Consider the following 24147-nt stretch of genomic DNA (forward strand, 5'->3'; position numbering starts at 1 on the left):
GAGCACTGTCTAGTGGGTCTAGATGACCCAACTCCCAACGTTAAAGTGCCTAGGATGGCACAAGGGTTACGTTCTATCCTTAGAATGATGGCACAAAAATCACTATAAAATTCAAGCATAAATAGACTTTTTATAACCAGATGTGACCAGTGTTTTTTTTTTCATCCTCGGTGGCTCCCAGCCATTCCACACTGTGGTTTTGGGTTTGAACCAGTGGGGAAATCTGGGATGAAGCTCAGATGAGAAATCCTTCATCACTTTCTTCAGAAAACACAAAAACTTAAATTTCACTCAGTTCAAAATGGAAATCAATAAGTTTTGATAAATAATTTCAGCTTCACTGCTTATTTGTAATTGTTCAAATTACTATTTATTGTTTTCTTATAGTCCATCCAGTTGTTGAACCCAACACCTCCCGTTCTAAGCTCTGACAGCCCAAATATAAACACACAGGACTCCATTCAGGTTCAGGAGCTAATTCCATTTTAGAGACAGACAGGTTCCGTTTTTTGGCTTGATGAATCCAAACTGTTCAAAATCAAAATAACTGTCTCAAAGCTATTTTGTTTATTGATCTAAATCAGATTTAACACACGTGGAAACAAAATAAAAAAAACCAGGAAGGGAGAAAATACGCAGAATCTCTGTTTTAAAAGACACGGCGGGTAAAGTCAGCTTTTTTTCTGCACGCAAAAGAAGTTTCTTCCTAGGGGTCTGGAGGAAGCGTTGACGCCACATCAGCTCCTCCCCTTTCTGCTTTTATTTCTCTATCTGTAGTTGTCCCTTCTCCGCGACATGAGCTCCATGAGTTTAGAGAGTAAGATGGAAAGATGGCTGATTTGGACCCAAACAGCTCCACATAGACTCCTTCACAGGTTTTGATCTGGAGCATACTTGGAAGGAGTCAGCCCCCCTGGAGGCGGAGGTGGAAATCTTCAGAAAAAAATGCTTCCTCAAAAATGTACCAGGTGACTAAATTTCACATCTGCTGTAAACATGCATCTGCTGCCATTCATCAGTCGACTTCCATCCTCTCCACACTGGGACTAAACATAGATCGACATGCGCTCACTTTTCGTGGTTACAAAGGCACTGCAAATAGGACTGGGGGAATGTCTGCCATCTTTGTCGTCTAAGACCTTCACATGTTGACTCTGTGTTTTGGAGCTTTAAAAGCAGAAAAAACTTTGGATCTGGAAGACTTTGAGGATGAAGGTGATCCCTGACACAGAAATAAATGCAGCAGCTGCTCTTCCCATCACATCCCTTCTGTGCCGAGGAGCACGACCACATGAAACACCACTCCAGAAAACCAGACCCACCAAGCAAAGCTCACAAAAGGAATCTCAACACAACAGCTGCATGTCATTCATGTATGAAGACAGCACTGATGTTTGTGAAGGTGATGAGAAAAATTTTTATGCTCCATCAAACCAACTAGGTAGAGCATCTCAGCCTGACCATGGCTGCACCTTTGACTCCCTGTTCTTCAGTCTGGTTTGGTTTTTCTTTGCACTTGAACACCTCCTCAGTGTGGCTGGGCTCGCTGAGTTAAGCATCCACCTCAACTTGGAACTAGGAGGAGTTGGAACTGCAGGCGAGAAGGTACTAAAACCGCTTCAATTTGAGTAGAGCCAGACCAAGCTGTGCTGAGTCAAGGCTGATTGAAATTAAAAACTAAACCAAACCAATTAAAGGTCTGAATAACTGAATAAGCTGTATGCACAACACCATGTTTGGGGACGACAATTTTCAGTTTAACTGTAAAGCACGGCAGTGGAGACATGATGATTTGGCTTTTTCTGTGTGGTCACATGACCATTTTGTTTGTATCAGTCTAGTTTAATAGACAGTTTTTTCAAATCAGCAGCGTCACGATTTTGACCAACTGAGACTTTGAAGTGTGACTTCAAGAAGCTTACAAACATTGAGCCAAGCTTTTAAGTTCCGCTACTTATGTTTCCTGTTTCCCAAACCTGTGAGGCCACCTGGTGGCGGGTACAACCTTCCACTCTAACCCATGTGCTATCTTATTTTTATTTCATTTTATTTTTTTATTATTAACTTTTCCTGTCCAACAGCTGGGCAAACAGATGAGAGCTCAAGGCCTCTTGTGTTGGGCATATTTTACTTTAACAACTGGGGTTATGAATCTTATGACACACCAGAGGTATGTCTGAATAAACCCCTTTTGTAATTGAGGCCAAACTTTATTCATTTTAATCATGTTTGAAAAACTTTGGTGTTGGACCGGACGGAAAAGGAAAGAAGGGAAGAAGAGAGAGGGATCTTAGAGAGAGGGGGATAGGAGGGTGATCATGGGGGGGTGTAAAACCATGAAGCAGCGTAAAGCAGCAAGTTTTTGGAGGGTTATACTGATTACAGTGAAGTTCAGATGCAATTCAAGTTTGAAGGGCGGGGCCTGTCTACACACACTCAAATGTTATAAACACACCTGTTGACTCCAAAAATGTCCACATGTCAACATGTACACAATACAAATAATGTTCCCACATGCATACTTATGCATTCAAACCAACTAGTGGGAAATATTTAATTCAATCACATAAATTTATGTATAGGTGAGCTAACACCTGTGTTTAAGTGAGTGTTTATGTTCTTCTAAAATGGATGTTGGAATGTGAAAAGAAGGAGGGAGAGTGCCCAGCCATCCCCACACCAAGACCCCCACAGCAGTGGTAACGGCAGCCAGAACCCCCCCAACACCCGCACGGCAGCAGATAGAGAACAACCGCCCCCCGGGCAATCCCATCCGTCACCCAGGCCAGGGCCAGCCGGACCGCCACGAGACCCCCAGAGACAGAGAGCAGGGAGGCATGGGGGGGAGCGCAGCGCCAGGAGGGCCCAACTCAAGGCCGAGAGGAGCGCCCACAACCCCAGACGAGCACCTCATCATCACCCAGGAGTTCTGGGCATCCCCCCACCCCAACCCCAGGTACAAGCCAGGACCCCCCAAGGGAGACCCGCTCCCCGCTTCAGGCAGCCACCCACCCGGCCCGCGGTTGGTCCAGGAAGGAGCAAGGCTTTTGTTATCTTAGATGACCCCACCCTTCCATTGACGTGTTCTCCCTACCATGACAAAGGTGGATAAAGGTGGAAAGATTTCATGTAATCCATGGACACCAGTGAAGATCACAAATCATTGAAGAAAAAAGGTTCAGAGCTCTGTCAAGTGGGTCTAGATGACCCAACTCCCAATGTTAAAGTGCCTAGGACAGCACAAGGGATAAAGTATAGTCATTCCAGAGATGAAGATTTACCTCGTTGTCTCCATTAGAACAATTTTAGCATCACTTTAAGGTTTCCAAAGTTCATTCCAGAATGTAATCAGACTGTAACTCCCTTTAAAAGTTAAAAGTTGGTCATCTTTTTATGGAGCTACAGTAGTTGAGTTCTGACTTGCTGGTGTAACAAAGGCACCTAGTGGTAACTTGGCAAACTGCCCTTGCTCTAGACCTTTTTTTCATCAAATATGTTTAGATCCAGAGTTTTGATTTAGGATTTGCCCATTTGGTTCAGACATCAGGACAGCCGTTCATTGATAAATGCCTGAAAATGTTGAAATATGGATGTAAAATAAAGACATGACAAAGTGAATTCTATCTTTGAAGGCTCCAGTTAAAAACACAGATCATCTCAAGAATCTCAGTTTTGAGATATTACAAAAAAAGAAAAAAGAAAAAAAAAGGATCCACCAAAATCTGCGCAGAATATTTATTGGGAAGTTTCTTCACTCAGTAAAAGTTTCCTTTTGGCAAATTTAGAGTGCAGACTTGTTTTCTTTTTATGGTTTATGGAAACCTGTCTTTCACACATGTCCACGAAATGGTGTGTGGAGGATTTGAGGATGCAACGCTTTATTACCAAAAGTTTATTTTGTTTAACTCCTGTGTGACTCCGTGTATTTAAAATGTGGCATTAAAAAAAGTTTGTTTTTTTAAATTGGTGTGTTTGATTGTTTGGTGCATGCCATTCATTTTTACTGTTCAGTTTGCTGTTGATGTGATGCATCAAAGCCTCTCAGGTTTTTTTTGACCTGGTGCAACCTCGACTGTCCTAAAGTGAAAGTTCTCTCCTTTTTCTGTTGTCACGCCAGAATAATGAGTGTAAAATGAGTTGTACTGTTAAAAAGCAGATAAATGCTCTGTTTTGAACACTTTTTTTCTGTTCCGGTTCACACAAATCCAAAAACTGTTTAGTACAGTAATGTTCTTTCATAGACTCACTTGAAAGACTGAATTGACTCTTCAGAACTGAGAACAACAACTTTATAATATACCCTTCTTGCCTTTCAGCTGCTCTCTTCAGTGAATCAACCACCTCCATCTAACTCTCTCCTCTGCATCCTCCTCACTCACACCATCCATCCTCATGTCCTTCTTCTCTTCATCAATGAACCTCCTCCTCTTTGGTCTTCCTCTAGATCTCTTTTTTGCTAGCTCCGACCTCAGCATCTGTTTACCAACATCGCCACTGTTCCTCGCCTAAGGGTGTCGAAACCGACTCCATCTGCTTCCCTGCATTTATCTCCAAACATCTACCCTGAAATGCTCCTCTGAAGGAATCACCCCTGATCCATCTGGGTCACTCCCAAAGAGAACCTCAACAGGTGTTTTCCTTTGTGACATGTTATGTTCTGATGCTCTCTATGGGTCAGGTCCTCACACAAGTGCTATTTCAATCAAAGTTTGTTTGATTTGAATAAACAATCCATCCATCTTCCAAACCCTCTATTGAGATCCAGAGTCAAAGGGACGACCCTGTTTGGGCAGGGTCCACCTCGGACAGTTTGGGAGTCCATCACAGGGCCACAGAGAGACAAGCAACCAACAACTCACTGAAAGGACCATGGAGGGATTTGAACCAGGGCCTTCTCTCTGTGAGACAAGCGGGCTGTCCACTGCACCACCATGCAGCAGCTAACAAATAATTTCTTTTTGTCATAAAAGCAAAAGCATTTTAATCCTCTTTAATTTGGTTTTAACACATTTTAATCAAAAATTTACATTTTAAACATTTCTTAAAAAATAAGAAGATTTTTTTAAAAAAAGATTCAAACTTTTTTTATTTGTATCAAATTTCACTTCACTTTTTTGTTCAGTGTTTTCCCAGAATAACAGAGGACTTCACAAAAACCCATAAATAACTCGGGGCACTATTGATTCAGAGACAGAAAAATATGATAGCAAAATAAATCAGTTGGGTCTGAACAAGAGCAGCCACTGACACAAAGATACAAGAGCGTTCTGTAATCACTTCCCTGCTTAAACACAGGCTGCAGGGTGAGACTGGAAGAGCCCAGCTCCAGCCGCGGGGCGGCTCCACTGTGGCGGTCTCGGGGGCAGAACAGCTGAGGCCATTACCCAGAAACTGCCTCCTACTTGAGGGAAGTGCTTCTGAGGGGAGCAGCCATGGAGAGAAGAAAAAAGAGACAAAAATATCCACAAAGTTTAGTCTATAATTGGCTGCTCCTCTTGGGCTTTTTTTGTAGTGTGATCCCAGCCCAGTCAAGAACAGTGGAAGCCACTTCATCTTCCAGTGAAACTCTACACTTTCCTCCCTGGATGTTCCCTCCCACTCCTTCCACCCATCCACAAGGTTGCAGAAGCTCACCTCAAAACATTTTTGTCTTCAGTGTACACTGGATTGGCACCCTGGATTGGAAGACGTCTCCATCCTGTTTCTGGTTCCTGCAGGGGGACGTTTTGGACTTGTTGTGACCCGATGATGATGCTGCTGTGGTTCTGACTCAGGGAGTGAACACGGAGGCCACAGAGAGGAATTCGCTGCCAGGAACGCTGCGTGACAAGCCAGGTATGACACATACTTCAGTGTAGTTTTTGATATTCTCCTCAGATGCACAGTAGAACAGACTCTTCTATCCTTCTGGAGTAAACATTTAGGAAACAAGTCACTTCTGTGAAATGAATTTAGGCTGCAGCTACAGGCCTGTTATTGAGCAATTAATGAAAGCAAACTGCTGGCAGAACAGCAGAATGAGGGTTCATGTTTTTTTCTGGTTCATTTTTGATAAAACTGCTAATTAATATTTGACAAGTCCAAAGATCTCAAAGCACAAAGGTACAAAAGAAGCATATAAAGCATGAATCCAAATCCTGTTCAGCACTGCCGTTTCAGCTGGCTGGATTGAATATTTAATTTAAAACACGCTAATTGGCATAATTGGAGTAATCCACAGTGTGCCTTTTCTGCTCATTTGGAGCCACAGTGAAACCAAGTGACAGAAATAACCCGGCGGAAAATCAGATAAGGAAATGAGTCTGGAGGCCAAAACCCATTTTTCCCTTGACGGTATACAGCTCTCAATATTCCACCTTTTGCGTCAGAGTCCTGCTTTCACAAAACTCTGATGCATGTTCTGGAGGCAGTGGAGGAGCCGCAACATTTTATAAGGAGGGGGTGGGAGGATGCAGAACTCTTTGGTTGGGTGATAATGGGAACAGCACATTGGAAGGCCGTTACAAATATATTTAAAAATATATGAATATATAAAAAATATATTTTAAAAAGTGTTATTATTGTTGAAGAATTTATAATTATTAATCAAGCAGTTATTGACTAAAAAAATGGGAGGGGCATATTTTTTGCTGGGGGCAGTTGCCCCCCGTAGCTCTACCCCTGCCTGGAGCCACATTTCTCCTTCAGCATTGTTCCTGCAACACACACAAAATTGCTGGTACCCCTCAGTTAAAGAAAGAAAGTCCACAATGCTCACTGAAATGACTTGAAACGTTCAAAAGTAACAATAAATTAAAATGTATTGAAAATTAAATAATCCAAATCAGCCATTACTTTTGAGTTGTTGATTGACAGAATTATTAAAAAAACAAACTAATGAAATAGGGCTGGACAAAAATGATGGAACCCATAACTTAATATTTTGTTGCACAACCTTTTGGGACAATCACTGCAATGAAACGGTTTCTGTATTTGTCAATGAGCCTTCTGCACCTGTCCACAGGTATTTTGGCCCACTCCTCATGAGCAAACTGCTCCAGTTGTCTCAGGTTTGACGGGTGTCTTCTCTAAATGGCATGTTTCAGCTCTTTCCACTGATGTTCAATGGGGTTCAGATCTGGGCTCAGAGAAGGCCACTTCAGAATAGTCCAACGCTTTTCTCTCAGCCATTCTTGGGGTTTTTTGGCTGTGTGTTTTGGAAAGTTGTCCTGTTGGAAGACCCATGACCTGCGACTGAGACTTTCTGACACTAGGCAGCACATTTCTACCCAGAATGCCTTGATAATCTTGAGATTGCATTTTACCTTTAACTTCAAGACACCCTGTGCCAGATGCAGCAAAGCAGCCCCAAAACAGAACTGAGCCTCCTCCATGTTTCACAGTAGGGACAGTGTTCTTTTGCTTGGATGCTTCATTTTTGAGTCTAGGAACATAGAGCTGATGTGCCTTACCAAAAAGCTCCAGTTTTGTCTCATCTGTCAAAAGGACATTTTCCCAGAAGCTTTGTGGCTTGTCAACATGCATTTTTGCAAATTCCAGTCTGGCTTTTTGATGATTTCCTTTCAACAGTGGTGTCCTCCTTGGTCGTCTCCCATGAAGTCCACTCTGGCTCAAACAACCACGAATGGTGCGATCTGACACTGATGTACCTTGATCTAGGAGTTCACCTTTAATGTCTTTGGTTGTTCTGGGCTCTTTGGATACAGTTCCAACTATCCGTCTCCTCCATTTGTCATCAATATTCCTCTTCTGGCCTCATCCAGGGAGGTTGGCTACTGTCCCGTGGGTCTTAAACTTCTGAATCATATGTGCCACTGTCGTCACAGGAACTTCAAGCTGCTTAGAGATGGTTTTACAGCCTTTACCTTTACAAGGTTTGTCTATAATTTTGTTTCTAATGTCCTGGGACAATTCTCTCCTTCCATTTCTGTTGTCCATGTTCAGTGTGGTTCACACCTTTTCACTATTTGTCTCCCTTAAAATAGGCAGACTGACTGATTAAGGGTTTGAAAACAGCTTTGATGTCAATTAAAGGACATACCTGAGTTCATCATGACCCCCTGAGCAATTAGTTCTCAGTCTTTTATGGAGGTACCATCATTTTTGTCCAGCCCTATTTCATTAGTTTGTTTTGTTGAATACTTCTTTTAATCATCAACTCAAAAGTAATGGCTGATTTGATTATTTAATTTTCGACATATTTTAATTTATTGTTACTTTTGAATGTTTCAGGTCATTTCAGTGAGCATTGTGGACTTTCTTTCTTTAACTGAGGGGTACAAACAATTTTGTCCACCACTGTACGTTGGTATGCTAGTGTGGAAACTATTCCAAAATTAATCCTAAGTAGTTCCTGACTCCACAACAATAAACCAGTTCAAGGTGATACTGGATTGGACAACAAAACATTGTGTAATTTCTGTTTTATGAAAAATTGCTATCAGGTTCATATTATTTTGCTTGGAGAAAGGAGGATGCTGATTAAAGTGTTGCTGTCAGAAATGGAAGTTTGCCCACCTGTTTTGATCAGAGTGATCAGTCTGTCAAAGAGAAAACTCAAAGAGTTGTTTGTAAAGAACCCAGGTGTTTTTTTGGAGAATAGATGTGTCGAGATTTTCATCAGCTCTGTGGAAGTTATTCAAAGTTCATATTTCGTAAAGGTGAGCTGCTAAACTCATCAGAGCAGACTTTTCTGTAGCTGCAGTGACGTTTCTCTACATCTGAAAAGAACATTTCCCTTTTTGTTGTTTCTCTAGCCGTGACAAGAAAAATAAATGAAAAGCGAAAAAAAAAGAGTTGTGGAGGAGTATGTTCGCTTCTACAAGAACCTGTGGAATCTCAGAACAGAACTTCTGGGTTTATTCACCTCAGACCTTTACTGCAGGATGTTTAAAGTTTTACTAAAGAACTGATGAAACATCATGTAGGAAAGTAGCAGTTTGAGGATTCTGAGCATGTTTAGATGGAAATTTAAACAGTCCCTACAGACGCTATCAGTCTTCTGAGATTGCAAGTATTATATTACAGAAGGTGACAGCATTTATTGGCAGCTAAAACAAGCAATTTATCTCAAATCATTATGTTGATTCAGAAATCAATAATATGTTCTATTTACTTAAAAGATGAATTTCTAACAAATCCATTAAAAGAAAATTTAATATTTCATTGACTTGCAATCATTTAGAGATGAAACACTGCTAAAAAACAGAAATGAATTATTTTTTTATATAAACATTACATTATTCCAGCACAAATCCAATAGTGCAATGCAATGGTCTTGTGCCCAAAATGTCAGATAAGAGCTTTAATCTCTATTAAACTCTGCTCCAAAGACCCAAAGAAAAAAACCAAACATATCTGTTCCAGGCCTTAACAAGCTCATAAAACCAAAGAACTGGAACCAGGACTTGTACAATTATTAAATTATTTGCAGATTATGGTCTGGTGTTCAGCTGTGATGTTCAGGTGAGCTGCAGGGCCTAGAGAAGAACCCTCTGGAAAACAAATGCAGGCAGAAGCATCTGCGGAAATATCCGAGTTCTGTTGGAAGGATGCTAAAAAGCTTTTCAGTTCATGAGAAATTATTACCTTCCAAGCTGCATCACTCAGACTTTCATTTGTGTCCCTTGGGTCGCCCCCCCCCTCATGGTAAGAGGTTCTTCCTGTTAGGATGAGCCCATGTTTAGACTGCTCTCAGTCCTGAAACAGCAGAAATCCCTATGCTGGATGAAGATCCGGAGCAGGAATGGTTTTTACGTGACTCTCTCATAAGAGGAAGGTCAGTCATGAACAAAGTTTGGCTGCAGCTTTCTCTCCTCTTGAGTTTTACCTGGAGTGTATTTCTGTCTCAGAAGAGACACGTTTGCAGAAAAGTAACTTTAGACAACAGAAAGGAGTGAGACATATTTTTTATCTTTTAATTTTCTCCACAGGAGCTTTTGTACACGTTGAAGCTTCTGATGTAGTTTGAAATTGGTTTTCCACAGATCTCCTATCACAGTAAATGAGAGGCAGCAGACACTGCTGGAGTCTGCTCCTCACAGCAATCCTCCGTCTCTACAGGAGGGCCGCCTTCCACTTTACTCTCCCTGCAGCAGGAGACCTTTTGAAGGTTCAGCTCATGAATGGCCAATGACAAAGGGTTATACAAGAATAGAGAAAACAATCTGCAAAGATTAAGCGTTGATGTTTCTGCTGTCCCTTCTACAGACCTGAAAACTTGATGGTGGTAGTCAGATAATCAAGCCAGACCAAAGCCGAGGCTGAGATGGAATTACGACTGGGATTTCGACTCAGTCTGATGTGCTTCATCTTAGCCTTCACTTTTTCCCAGCAGAGAGTTGAAGCACAGAGAGCAGGTAAGAATCCAAATAAGAGCTGTACACTTTCCAGCCAAGCTGACTGAACTCAATTCTGCCTAATCTGTGTCCCCACAGGGTGCAAAAATGTTCACTATGACTTGGCTTTTATTCTTGACACTTCATCCAGCGTGGGGAAGGACAACTTTGAGAAGATACGGAAGTGGGTTGCCGACTTGGTGGATTCTTTCGACGTGTCTCCTGATAAGACAAGAGTTGCAGTGGTTCTTTACAGCGACAGACCCACCATTGAGTTTAACCTGAGCCGACACAAAACACTAGAAGACGTCAAACGAGCTGCCCGAAACATTCGCTTCCTGGGAGGAAATACGATGACTGGAGATGCTATCAGCTACACCACCAGAAACATCTTCGCCGAGAGGAACGGGGCGAGGCCTCAAGCCAAAGGTGTTCAGAGGGTGGCCATCCTGCTGACGGACGGTCGAAGCCAGGATTACGTTCTGGAGCCCTCTCAGGAAGCTGCAAAGGCCGGAATCCGGATGTTTGCCGTGGGTATCGGGGAGGCTCTGAAAGAAGAGCTGGAAGAGATCGCAGCGGCGCCAAAAAATGCACATGTCTTTCACGTGACCGACTTCAACGCCATCGACAAAATCAGAGGCAGGCTGAGGAGGCGGCTGTGTGAGAGTAAGTCTGTGGTCTGGATTACTTCAGTTTGAAGCCCCCTTTACCCAGCATGCCGCGCCCTCAACGTGCTTTTAATCTAACTGCACTTATTTTAACCTTTAACCAGAGGAAAGACCCTGACCACATAACCCCACCCTGACCACAGGGAGCTGCCCCAGCACACTGCCCTGCCCCCTTTGTGTCAAGGAGCAAGTCTGGATGGAGGAGGCTTGTAAATGATAGTTTCTTAAACAAGACATATCTGTGGTGAAGCTGCTTTTGGACAGCTGCTTTGGAGCGGAGGCGTGAAGTGCTGGTCACATGCTAACCTCACTGCTCTCTCCACTATTGTGCTCAGAAATGTCTTTCAGTTTAGAAAGCAGTTCACACAAATTCAGTCTGACTGGTCTAAAAATAAAGACTTTTGAGGCCTTTGGTAGCTGGAGATGTAAATCTCTGCTAAGTTATTAGCCAGAATAGTGAGAATGCTAACAGCTGGAAAACGAGTTTGTTCTCTTTTCACACACCTCTGCAGCTCTGAAGCAGCTTGTAAAATGACTGAAAAGTCAAATGCTTCTGACCTTTCTGCTGGAGTCCATTTCTCTTCCATGGTGCAGCCAATAATGAGGCTCGCATATCATAAAACGTTTTAGCGGAAATACCCAAAAGCTAAATTTACTATAAGACAGGAGCTTCTGAAATGAGCAGGCGAAAGCCTGCAGGCACATCAGTGGTCAGCACCGCAGGCTCGCCAAGCAACGCTGCTTATTTTCTCTGGGAGAAAACAACTGGAATGTTTCAAGTGGGTCCAGTGCAGCCTCTCAAATGTCCACGTTAGATGTTTCCACTTTCTAATCTATGGGTTTAAAAATGGGCACCATTTATTTCCAGCTGCTTGAGTTGAGCATTTGTGGCTTGACTGAGTCCAGCTGCACGATGGCTGAAGGGAACGCAGGTAATTAAGATTAAAGTTATCAGTCTTTGGGTGGAGAAAAAAAAACTGTGGTTTTAGGTGTGTAAAGCCCAAGGACAAGCAGCTTTTACGTTTTTCCTATTTGAGTCACAGTCGGACCCTAAAATTATAGCTTAAGGGCCACAAGTGCAGGGAGTCGCTGAGTATTGTAGCTTCTAAAGATTTACTGCGGTGCTCTTTAAGGGAGAATGATGCTTTCTTTCATTCATAGAACTGCTTTGGTATGTAAGCTGCATGAAGGTACATATTTCACTAAAACAACTGAAACAAAGAGGAAGTAGGTGCAGCGGGAAAATGGCTGAGGTTTCCTCAGGTCCACAAAATCTTTGAGCTTTGTGAGATTGCACTGTGAATGATAAAACCCTGAAACATTTCAGCCACAGAGGATTCTTCTGAGCAGCCCAAAAGTACAACGTGACAACGATCATCTTGATAGGAACTCCCTCACAACAGACCATCTGTGGATGGCTGGGTGTTTTTTTTTACTCATCTGCAGCGATTGTTCAGATCCAGACTTCATGAATTTTAAACTTGCGATTAATTGACCGTGGCCCTTTTGATGTTTGTGATTTGGTGATTTAAAATTTCTAGCAGGTTAAACAGCTGAGGTCATGTGAAAGTCGTTAAATTAAAGACACAGGCTCCCTGCTCCACTCCATTCTGATTCATCCACTAATAGACAAACAGATCCATGAACGTTGTGTTTTCCTCGTCTGAGCTGGAATCTGGATCTAAACTGTACGGCTGGATAGCTCTGATATTGTGCTGCCATTGTTTTTGCAGCGGTAAAGACAGATTGGAAGTGTCAGGCGCTGTAAGCTAGTGGGAGACAGTGTAAACAAAGGGATGACGGGAATGAGGGCGTACTCACCAACAGTTCCGCGCCTCAGAAGCTATGTCCTAGAAAATGAGAGACGTTTTTTGAGTTTGGCTAAAAATATAATCATCATAATCAAAAGACCCCTATAAACTGCAAAACAAAACCTAACTTTTCAACATAAAAGTAGGAGCAAAGGGGCTGCCTACACCTGGGTACACCTGGACAGGTTGCACGTTTGTTGCAGGGCCCGAAAATCACACAGAAACATAACGACAATTTAGAGTATGCAATCAACTTAGGAAGTATGTTTCTGAAGTGTAGGAGGAAACACAGGTGCTTCAGACATATTTGACTTGAAATTTTAATTTACTCCAACAACATGACCAAGAGCTTGTTCAGTTTAATTACAATAATACATTAGAACAACAAAAATGTCTAAATGCAGTTTACAGTGCGGGAACACTTTATATATAGATAAAAAGATGATTTTATGATGCTTGTTTCAAAGTGGGACTTGACATCTTTGAGTTCAAAGTAACTATGATTTAAACTGCTGTGAGTTCATTCCCACCCCCAGTTTTACAATTGTAGTAACTTTATGTTTGCACCTTGTCTTTTTCTTACTGTTTTGGGGTGCAGAAATACAGACGTAACCCTTGTGCTATCCTAGGCACTTTAACAATGTGAGTTGGGTCATCTAGACCCACTAGACAGTGCTCTGAACCTTTTTTCTTCAATGATTTGTGATCTTCATTGGTGTCCATGGATTACATGAAATCTTTCCACCTTTATCCACCTTTGTCATGGTAGGGAGAACACGTCAAAGTAAGGGTGGGGTCATCTCTGCGTTATAAAGCGCAGAGAACTTAGAATCTCTCTTCCCTGCCCTCCTCCCATTACAATACCACTCGATCTTAAAATCATTGCATAGTAATTACATTTTCAGAAAATGATAAATCTTTTAATTGAAAATTTCCAATATGAAATTGATACATGGTCAATCACAAAGTGTTACAACAGTAGTGACATCCAGTTTCTCCATATATATAACTGTAGGGTTTCCCAAGTAGCATACAAATCTTGAGTAAAAACCCTCACAGAAAATGAGATTGTATTCAAAACCAAATAGTGTAAAACAGTGTTTTTTTTTAACCCATTTTGGGTCAAAGTACACTTTTTCCTTGACAAAAATCCCGCGGCACACCAGCAACCAAACCAAACAACAAAAAATCACTGAAATCAAAATAAAACAATAATTATATAAAAAAAGAAAATTATATAAAACAAGACAAGACAAAATTATATTTAAGGGAGTTAGAAGAAGAAAAGTCTTCTAAACTAAACTGGAATTGAAAAGAGTCTGCAGTCAAAGGTTTTAACCAATTCATCATGGGATCCTTTGGAACATCAACTTTGTTTATTATGATAGCATTAATTCCAGATAATTCTGATTAAATCAGGATGTCTTTATGAATGACCTATATAAGTGTTGTGTGGATTTCATGAAAGGGTTTGATCCCTGTACTGAAGGGGACAGCTCTAATACAGCTGATGCTCTGCAGACGGCTGTCCTGCTGCATGACCAAAGTCACACAGACAGCCTCATGCTGGAAAACCACTAAAGAACTCGGGCAATGAAGATTTAATTACACTCTCAGGGAGTGCAATTGTTGTGAGTCCTTTTACTGCAAAATGAACAATAAGTATGATGGGATCAATGAATGGAAATTCAGCTCACTACATTATTGATCTAACTGGATGTCTTATTGTTTTTTTTTATTCCAAATCAAACTCAGTTAAGATGCTTAAGGTGGATTTTTCTTTAAATTCTTTGCTTAACATTTCGTTTTTAAAGCTCCATTTCCAGCCATTTTCTGGATTTGACTCTGTTCGCATTAATTCAGATGGCCTCCAAAATCCAGTTTGTGTTTCACTTTGGTTCCACTCTTTAGTGCATGCTGGTCTGTGGCTGTTCATTGCTCAGAACTTCAAAGCAGAACGTTTTTATAACAACTTTTTCTCTTCCAATGAATGCTACAGACTAAAATAGTTAAACTGTTTGGTTTAGAATGGAAACTTTTTTTTATTACTGTTTTTAAGACTGGACACATCACCCCACCCCTGATTTTTCAACAGTCCTATTTCAAAGATGGGCAATTTCAAAAGGTAAAAGCAAAGATAAAACGGAAAAAGTAGATTTTCTGGTTGAAAATGAATATACCCACAAAATTAAAAGTTATCATTTTAATTCTGAATCAAACTGAACCATGAAGGCAACAGTGACTGTGGAATCATGCTGCAGTCAAACTCTTGAACTCTATCTTTAGATGCAATTCCCAAATCTGGGGTCTTTTGTTGCTTAAGAGGATTTTTTTGCAATATTTGTAAAAGGAAAATTAATATTTTCCTTTTGTAAATGTATCCCATAAAGTACAAACATGAGGGCGTCGTCTCAGCTACTTAAGTTAGTTCAGAAACTGCACTGAGAGTTTGGCACAGACTCAACCCACAACTGTAGAGTCTGGTCTCATGCGCCCACTGTGGGCCATGTCTGGTTTGTACAAGGCTCAGTTTAGGAAGCCTCGCTCATTGTCACTCAGCCCCCTGATGGTTTTCAGGCCATCAGGGCAAATGTGGGATCAGAATAAATGCGGAGCACGAGCAGCCCGAGCCTTCTGCATACTTTACAAATGTACAACTTGAAACCAACAGTTTCCCTCCTCCTTATTTTCTCTTGTTCAACTGCCATTGCAAACAAACAGAAAACCTCTGTAATATGAAGCTGTTGCTACTTTAAGGGTGAATGTTGCTGCAACGCCATCTGCACTCGTCCCCCCTTCACACATCACTGCGCTACTGCTGCTGCTCACACTTTGGATCAGTCTGTTTAAGCGACACAATTCCAGAAAATACCCAGGACCCTAATATGTGTGTGTGTGTCCATGCATGTGTGTTTGTTTTGATATAAGTCTCGGATAAAAGTTTTGGTTGCTTTTTTTAAGCCAGAATTTGGCCTCTAACTGAACTCTTTTCCTCTCAGATGTTCTGTGTCCAAAAATGAAGGTCCAGCCTGATCGTTTCAAGCCCAACAGCACCAGCTATGGTCTGAAAGAAGTTCCAGGTAAGTTCTAACATGTGTTTGGCCAGAATTACACACTGGTCAACCACAAAGTCAGATCCTCTGCATTTGTCTTTCGGAAACAAAGACTTTAGTTTTGTTCAGAGTTTTCAGACATACTTTTGACATTCTTTTCCATTCCTGTCAAAGTGGAAGATGAATTGTTCATTTTGCGTGTCACCTTTCACATTGTTTGATTGTTTTTTCAAAAGACACATTTTCTCCACACACATTTGTAAATACTGTTTGTAAGTGGTTACATGGACAAAAGTAATTGGAATAAACGCCTGATCAGAATAAAAATGCGTCATGTAAACACATTGTTTTGAATACGACCAGACTCATCCGGATCAAAATTTCCTTCCGATCGAGATAGGTGTGTTATGCTGATTGTTGATCCAATTGTAGAGCATGTAAACAGTTTGTCCCCAGTGTGGGTCACTACTGCTCTGGTTTAGGTCATGCGTAGATGGTGTGGCGCTCCAGAGAAGGCTTTGGAGCGCGAACTGACCAGCCGGCTGCTGCATACGAGCGACTCGTGTCTCTGATCAGAGCAGCCGGACTCGTAGCTTCGTGTTTGTAGGCAGGGGGAGGGTGTTTTGTTACGGTGTGCGCTACGGAGGAGGCCTTGGACCGCAATCGGTCCGGCTGCTCTGTGTGACTCAGGAGAACCTTGTCTCCCAGTACAACTGTATCTCCAAGCAGAGGAGCGGCTTTGTGACGGTCTGTAAGCTAACAGAGGCGGCTTATGAATGGAGAAATGCCACTCAGTCTCGAGAAACCATGTAAATAAACATGTGAATTTGTGTTACCAGTCATGTCCAGACAAAATAAAGGCTGATATCATTCCCACATATACCTGCAGCCAAGAGATGCACCGCAACAATAACCTGCAGCCAAAAGATGCACTGTCAGAAGAACTGAGCACCTTGCTCTCATTCTTTATGTTGCCTTCAAGCAAAATGTGGGGCATTGACTGCATGAATTTGCTAATTTCATCCACGGCTAAATGTCGATGGCAAGGGTTAGCCTAATCCTAACCCTTTCCCGGGTCCGTACTGCCAAGAATGAAGCACTGACTGTATTTTGAGTGAGCAAGCACTTAATAATAATCATGATAATAATGACAGCACTTTTAGAAAAGCATCTTGCCCTGGGCTGCAGCTTGTTTGGTTACAACGGAACACAATATTTCTTCTTCCACGGCTTTTCCTGGTATTTTATTGCACCGCCACGGTGTTGCAATTCATTTAACTGCATTTTCTAACAACTTTGTTGCATTGATCAGTTAGCAGAATAAGGTTGTGAAGATTTGTATTGAGGCAAAATGAGGTAACCAGCAGGAACCCACCATCATCTGATAGAAGGTCTTATTTAAATCATTTGAACCAGACTGTTCCTGACACACAAAGGTGTCTCCAGTTTCAAAATCCTGAACTGACATCAAAATTTTGATGAGAAGACATTGCAAGACTTTAAACAACAAAATATTGTTACTTTTTTCCTAAATGTTTCTTCTTTATGTACTAAAGGTTTTTCTGTACGTAGATGAACCTGTGAGGCTCTAGAAGAATCTGTTTGTTTCCAGTTATGTCACTGATCTGTTGATCTTTTCTCAAATTTGCACATACTTCCTTTCAGGTTCATATACCTTTCCACTCTTTTGTTGTCCACTTGTGAGTTTCTTACATGAACAGAAGAGACCTCAGTACTTCATCTGCAGCCTTTGAATGTTGCTCTACTGTGAAGCAGGCTGCACAGTGGGGCAGTGGTTAGCACTCCCGCCTCACAGCAAGAAGGTCGATCCAAATCCCGGAGAGGTCCTTTCTGCATGCGTGAGTTACTCTGGCTTCTTCCAACTGTCCAAAAACATGCTTCATGGGTTCAATGGTTACTAAAGTGTCCCTATAGGCGTGACTCTTTGTGTGTGATTGTGTGTCCAGCGAAGGGCATGCGACCTAAAGTGTATCCACCTTTGCCCAGCAATAACCGCAACAAACTTCGGCAACCCCGTGACCCTGAAAGGAATAAAGCGGGTTAGGAAAATGGATGGACGGATGTTCATGAAGCTCCGCCCAGTACAAGTCTGCTAATGTTTTCTGGTTTGCTGCTCTCTAAGCTGCTGTGTGTCAGGTTTCCCTCTTGAATAGCGTTTATCCAGAGAAGTTGGACGTTGTTACAAGAGAGCGTTATGGGGGAAGTGAGTTCCTGTCTGCCCCTCCACCCACATCCATCACTCTGAGAGGAAAAACAGACTCACGGCCACGATGTGTTTGGACTCCTGCAATGTTCCACTACAAGGAAGAGGATGTCAGAGCGGTTAAGGCCACTTCTCCCAGCCGTGGTCTCTCTAGACGCCACTCAGAGCTACCGGATCAATTGTTCAGATGATTTAGAAGAGCAATCCAGCTTAGCCTCAGCTGCTGGACTCAGCATTTAAAGTGTATTTTTGAATAAAATAATCTCTGCGCAGAACATTTCTACAGTATTTGTACTAAAAACCATCTGTTAGAATGTTTTTAGCAGTGCTGGGAAACGACTGAAAATTTTATTTCCAATAACTGGCAGGATTTTCTGTGATCAACCACATGATTTATCGCAAAGTCTAATGTTTTATTTAAACAAATATGAATGCAACATTTTAAAAAAGAATCTGAACTTTATTGGCTGAGCAACAAGATGTTCACATTCAATAATTCTTTTTGTTTATTTGGTATTTAAAACCAACAAGCGTTTGTTCTCGACACTCCGTGATAAATGCTCCTGTCAGAGAAAATCAGAGTCAACAAAAATACATAAAATCACTTCTCTGATTTCATTATATAGAAGTCTGTCCATGTTTCACTCAAATTTAACATTTAAATTGTAAAATCCACATTGGATGCATGTAATAAGTATCTTCTGTAGTAGAAATGAAATTGATCATTTTTAACAACAGTAGTGAAAATAAAACTTTTTTTTTTAATAAAGAACATCTGGATTCTGGTATAGAAACAAAGTTAGAGGCTGGATCAGAATTTAACATAATGTTTGTCATTTGTTCAAAACATGACATGTTTTTTTCATCACAAAGACTAAGTCCTATCTGACTAAACAGTTGGTTTGCTTTTAAACCCAGCTTTCTATCTGACTTTATCAACTTTGTGAATTGAAATGCTGTCAGTGCTTCACAAAACATTTGGTTTCTTCATGAGTTTGCGACGTTCAAACTGCAAACATGGCATTATTTCCGTCATGTTTAAATGTTCCCTGCTCCAGTTTTTAGATTATTAATGGGAACGTAAAATTGTGATGTTTTCAGTTGTGACTGAACTTCTTGGGGGTTAGATTTACGCTGGTGACGTTTTTTTTATCAGTTCAGATGGGGCTGCATGAGTGAGGCTGTTTGTGGTGATGAATTGCAGATCTGAGAAGTGAGCTTCATAAAATAATGTCAAAGTTTTCTCTGCCAACAACCTTTCTGCATGCTTGTTGATGGTTGTTTGGCGGATGAAATGACTTAGGTGTGAAGACAGTGGACATTTTGGAAACCTGGTCATTAACTCATTCACCGAGCAGCAGCTTTTGCAGGAGCTTCACAGAGCTGTGGTCAGCTCCATCGCTTTGCAGTGAAGAAGTTCTGATATGCTATTCTTAAGCCTTTTATAGTAAAACAACATCCACGTATATTAGAATATATGACCTTATCGCAGATAAAAGAAGGGACTTTTCCTCACTTATCTACATCACAATGTGAGAACCCGTTCATTTTCATGTATTGTGAGGGGCTGGTTATCAGAGAAGTGGATCAAAATATCACCCTGGGGGTTTCCTACACTTAAAAGCTCAAAAAATTGATTTTGTATGATATAAGGCCTTTACATCTATCCTGTGTGTAATTTGTGTTTTTTTTTTTCCTTCATGCACATTTTCTGAGGGGCTTCTTCTGTCCAAAAAAACTTTTTAGATAGATGGCTGGAAGGACGAATGGCTGGATTGATGGAGCCACATAAGCAAACCCTGTTGTGTTTTTTTTCAAGGAGGGAGTTGTCCCCCCCTTCCCCACCTCCCCCCACCCTTACACCAGAAGAACACAACAGGAGCTTTAGTAAAAAAAAAAAAAAAGGTCAAATCTAAAAGGTCAAAAAGCCTCTTTTCCATGTAAAGTAAATTATTCTTGTATTTTAGTTTAGCTTATTTTGCTTTAGTAAAATGTTAAGCCTCAATTGTTTGCGCGACAACAAACAAGTAAACAAATAAGTCCCCATTTATTCATTTGCTAGTGCGTTTCTGCCAACATTTATGCAAATGCATGAGTGTTTGTGGTTTAATGGTTTGCTTCTGAGCTCAGATGTCAGTCTGTTTTTGGAAATGGACCGGGGTGATCAACTGGAAGTCTTGTGTTGCCATGGTTACAACTGACACCACAACTTGAGTTGTTTTTAAAAAAGCAAAACCTTTGCAAAATGTAGCATTTTGCTTTTTGTTTTGGATTTGGCATGGTTGTGATTCAGGACCACTTTATCAAAAAGTCCAAACATTGTCTGAAGGTTTGGAGATAATTGGCAAAGCACATAATTGGACATGAGGAGTTTTCCCGCTCTGTTGTTGAAGGCACACACAGCCATGGAACCAAACTACAGGACAGAATTGGACAGTTGCATGCAGAGACATGTTTTGTCCAAATCTCTTTATTTTCCATCCAATTCTGTTATGTCGAAGAACCGGCAGCATCACTTACTGACAGGACACATGATCACATCCATGTTGTTGGGCAGGAACTAATTATGTGGTATTGCTTTTCCTTTCAGCTGTGAAAAATTACTTAAGGGGTACTTTGGATAAATTACTGAGTGTCACTGTTTGTATAAGCAAATGTGCTTTGCTAAATGTGCAACACATTATAACAGAAACATCATTTAGTTTAACACAGTAATATTTATATCCCTTTCTTTACTGTCGTATCTTTTTCAGTGACGTAAATGATGAAAAACAAAATTTAAATGATTTGTCACCATTGGACTGGAAAAATCAAAGAAATTCAAGACCCTCCCCTTTGCCCACCTGTTGCTATAGCAACTGTAAGACAGTCAATAAAACAACACAATCTTGGTCCATTTGTTAAGAGTATTTCACAGAATCTATTATTACAAAAAAAGTTATAATACAAAGATAACGATTTAAAGCAACCAGACGTTGTTACCTCTCTGATTAATTTTTCAATGAATAAAACTCCAAAATATACAAAATTTTATGCAACTTAGATAATAACATTTAACTTCTGATAACAAAATGGTATGCAGATTTGAGCATCAGCACAGATGAAAGCTTCTGGTAAGAAATTTGTCTAAACACCTTTAAACTGACAACAAGTCACATCAGTGTGAGTAATCAGGAGATGTCCCCTCAGTGCCCTACCCACCAAATTTAACTGCACCCCCTTAGTACACACACCCTCTACCCCTCAGAATATACACTCCAACATAAACACACATACATGCACACACACACCCTCACACACATGCATTTCACAAGGAAGGTGGGACCTCGGACCATCTGTCCCCTACCCCATCCCTGGTAGGGGGAATTGGGCCCTTGGAAACGGCGGCCGTGTTCCCTGGGTGCTGGTTTCCTGGGCCCAGCAGTCCTCTCTCCAGGCAGGGAGAGGGATCCCTGATCTCTCTGGCAAGGCCAAGAGCCAGGGATCACATTACATTTGAGCCTGGGGGTGTCCGTGTCCCTGTGGTGTGGGTTCTGGTCCTTGCCCCTGAGCGCTGGGCCTCGCCAAATTTCCAACTATGGGCGAGCCTGGTGGGGCCATGTTTACAACACTTCCTGTGGCCCCTATCTTCTCCTGGGTGTACTCCTCCTGGGCGGGGGTGGCCGGCCCCTGCCTTGCTCTCTCTTGGACCAACCTGGGCCGGGTGGGTGGCTGCCTGGAGCGCGGGTCTCCCTTGGGGGGTCCTGACTCGTACCTGGGGTGGCTGGAGGTTGCCCAGAACCCCTGGGTGGTGATAAGGTGCTCGTCTGGGGCTGTGGGGGCTCTTATGGGGCGGGGTCCCGCGTTGGGCCCTCCTGGTGCGGCGGGGGGGCTGCTCTCCGGGTTGGGCTGGAGCTTGCATTCTCTGTCCCCCCCATGCCTCCCTGCTCTCTGGCTTTGGAGGCCCCCGTGGTGGTCCTGCTGGCCCTGGCCTGGGTGGCGGATTTGATTACCCGGGGGGGCGGTTGTTCTCTTTCTGCTGCCGTGTAGGTGTTGGGGGGTTCTGGCTGCCGCTGCTGCTTTGGTGGGGGTGTTGGTGTGGGGATGACTGATCACCCTCCCTCCTTTTCACATTCCACCATCCATTTTAGAAGAACATAAACACTCACTTGAGCACAGGTGTTAGCTCACCTTTGCACTAATATTTTGTGTGATTGAATTAAATATTTCACACTAGTTGGTTTGAATGCATAAGTATGCGTGTGGGAACAATGTTTGGATCGTGTGACATGTTGACATGTGGACATTTTTGGAACCAACAGGTGTGTTTGTGGCATTTGAGTGTGTGTGTGGACAAGCCCCGCTCTAATAGACCTGTATTACATCTGAACCTCACTGTAATTATAACCATCCAGAAACTGGTTGCTTAATGCTGCTTCATGGTTTTACCCCCCCCCCCCTTCTATAATCACCCTCCTATCCCCCCCTCTCTAATATCCCTCTCTTCTTCCCTTCTTACCTTTTCCGTCCAGTCCAACACAAAAGACTTTCAAACATGATTGAAATTAATAACGTTTGGCCTCGATTACAAAAGGGGTTTATTCAGACATACCTCTGGTTTGTCAGAAGATTCATAACCCCTGTTGTTATAATAAAATATGTCCAACACAAGAGGCCTTCAGGTCTCATCTGTCTGCCCAGCTGTTGGACAGGACAAGTTTAAAAATAAAGAAAAAACGAGGCTTTCACAGATTTGCTTTTCATTAAAAAAAATAAAAAAAATAATAATAATAAATTAATTAATTAATAAATAATTGTATATATATATATATATATATATATATATATATATATATATATATATATATATATATATATATATATATATATATACATATATATATATATACTGTATATATGTCTGTTCGTATAATAATCCTTACAAATGTTCCACAGTTTTGGGTTGATGCTTCATGAAAGCATCAAGCATTTCCAAAAGCATTTTGGACTGACATCCTGCTGTGCTCATAGACAGGAAGGCAAAGCTCTAGATGAGACCAACATCCAGTTTTTTGCTTCAACTCTGTCCATTTTGGAGGAGGAAGAATTCCAGCTTACCCCGAGAACATCATCCTTGGAGGTGGTTGTGGTGGTCGGGGATTCTGCTCTGCATCAAACATGGTCGCTCAAATCTTCTAGAGGAATTTTGTCATCTAAACCGATACATGGAAATTAGATCCCTGATTGGTTTGCAGTATTTCTGTTTTCCCAAACACTAAGGAGTTGCTTGAGAAAAACCCACTGAGGTCCTGGAGAGAGGGCAGGGCTCCCCACTTTAATCTGAGGTAATATTAGCGGAGGAAACAAAAGATTTGAGTTGCCAAACCCAAAGACTTAGATCTGCAGAGATGAAGGACAAACTCCCTCCTGAGATGTGTCTCCTTTAAGAAACATCCAACCTTAGTGTTTGCTAACAAACTTTCAGACACCAAGTTCTAAATATGGTTTAGAAAAAGGTCTTGAATTCAGTCGTGAAATTTTTTTTCATAATTTAGTTTTCTGAAATATTGGAATTCTGTTTGATCAGCGGTTAGGCCAATTGCCTAATTGTGCAATCAAACAAGTTTCCTGGCAATTTCTTTGCAAGGAAAAAAATGACCAGGTGAAACTCTCTTCTGTCTGTGAAGAAGTTACAGGCGGTTTGGCTTCACCTTCGGATGCCGGCATGTCGGCCGCAGGCTCTTCTGGGGTCATGTGAAATGAATTTCTGTGCAAGATGGTGTTAAATGCTTGAGGCTGACACAACAAAGACATGTGGAGGTTCAGTTGTGAGGACAGACTTTATCGACAAAAGGGATCATAAACCCAGTTGAAATTGCACCGTGTCCTTCCTGGAGCTTTGTAGATGGCTGAGTGTCAGTCTGCTGGCATCACGGATGAAGGTTTGACAGCCAGGAGGCCTGTGGCTTCCAGCAGACTGTCTTGTCTGACCTTGCAGGATCCTCAGCCCTCCAGAGACAGTAAAGCGTCTTTGTGGCTCTGTTAGTCGTCCGTCCCTGCAAAGCTGCTGATCAG

General features: G+C 41.7%; 1 protein-coding gene across 3 annotated transcripts in view; it reads left to right on the forward strand.

Annotated features, from left to right (window-relative positions):
* The first annotated feature begins 5483 nt into the window (after positions 1-5483).
* Positions 5484-24147, forward strand: part of col22a1 (collagen type XXII alpha 1 chain) — a 75770-nt gene continuing 57106 nt past the window's right edge. The window contains exons 1-5 of one of the 3 annotated variants that reach the window (XM_023960203.1): positions 5484-5835; positions 9987-10111; positions 10210-10358; positions 10437-11003; positions 15816-15896. In XM_023960203.1, the coding sequence (XP_023815971.1) occupies positions 10268-10358; positions 10437-11003; positions 15816-15896 (739 nt within the window). In that variant the 5' untranslated portion in view covers positions 5484-5835; positions 9987-10111; positions 10210-10267. The remainder of the gene's footprint in view (positions 5836-9986; positions 10112-10209; positions 10359-10436; positions 11004-15815; positions 15897-24147) is intronic. The other 2 variants (XM_023960202.1, XM_023960204.1) reach the window with 2 other exon arrangements.

The sequence above is a fragment of the Oryzias latipes genome, chromosome 11, assembly GCF_002234675.1.
Source record: "Oryzias latipes chromosome 11, ASM223467v1".
NCBI classification, from domain to species: domain Eukaryota; kingdom Metazoa; phylum Chordata; class Actinopteri; order Beloniformes; family Adrianichthyidae; genus Oryzias; species Oryzias latipes.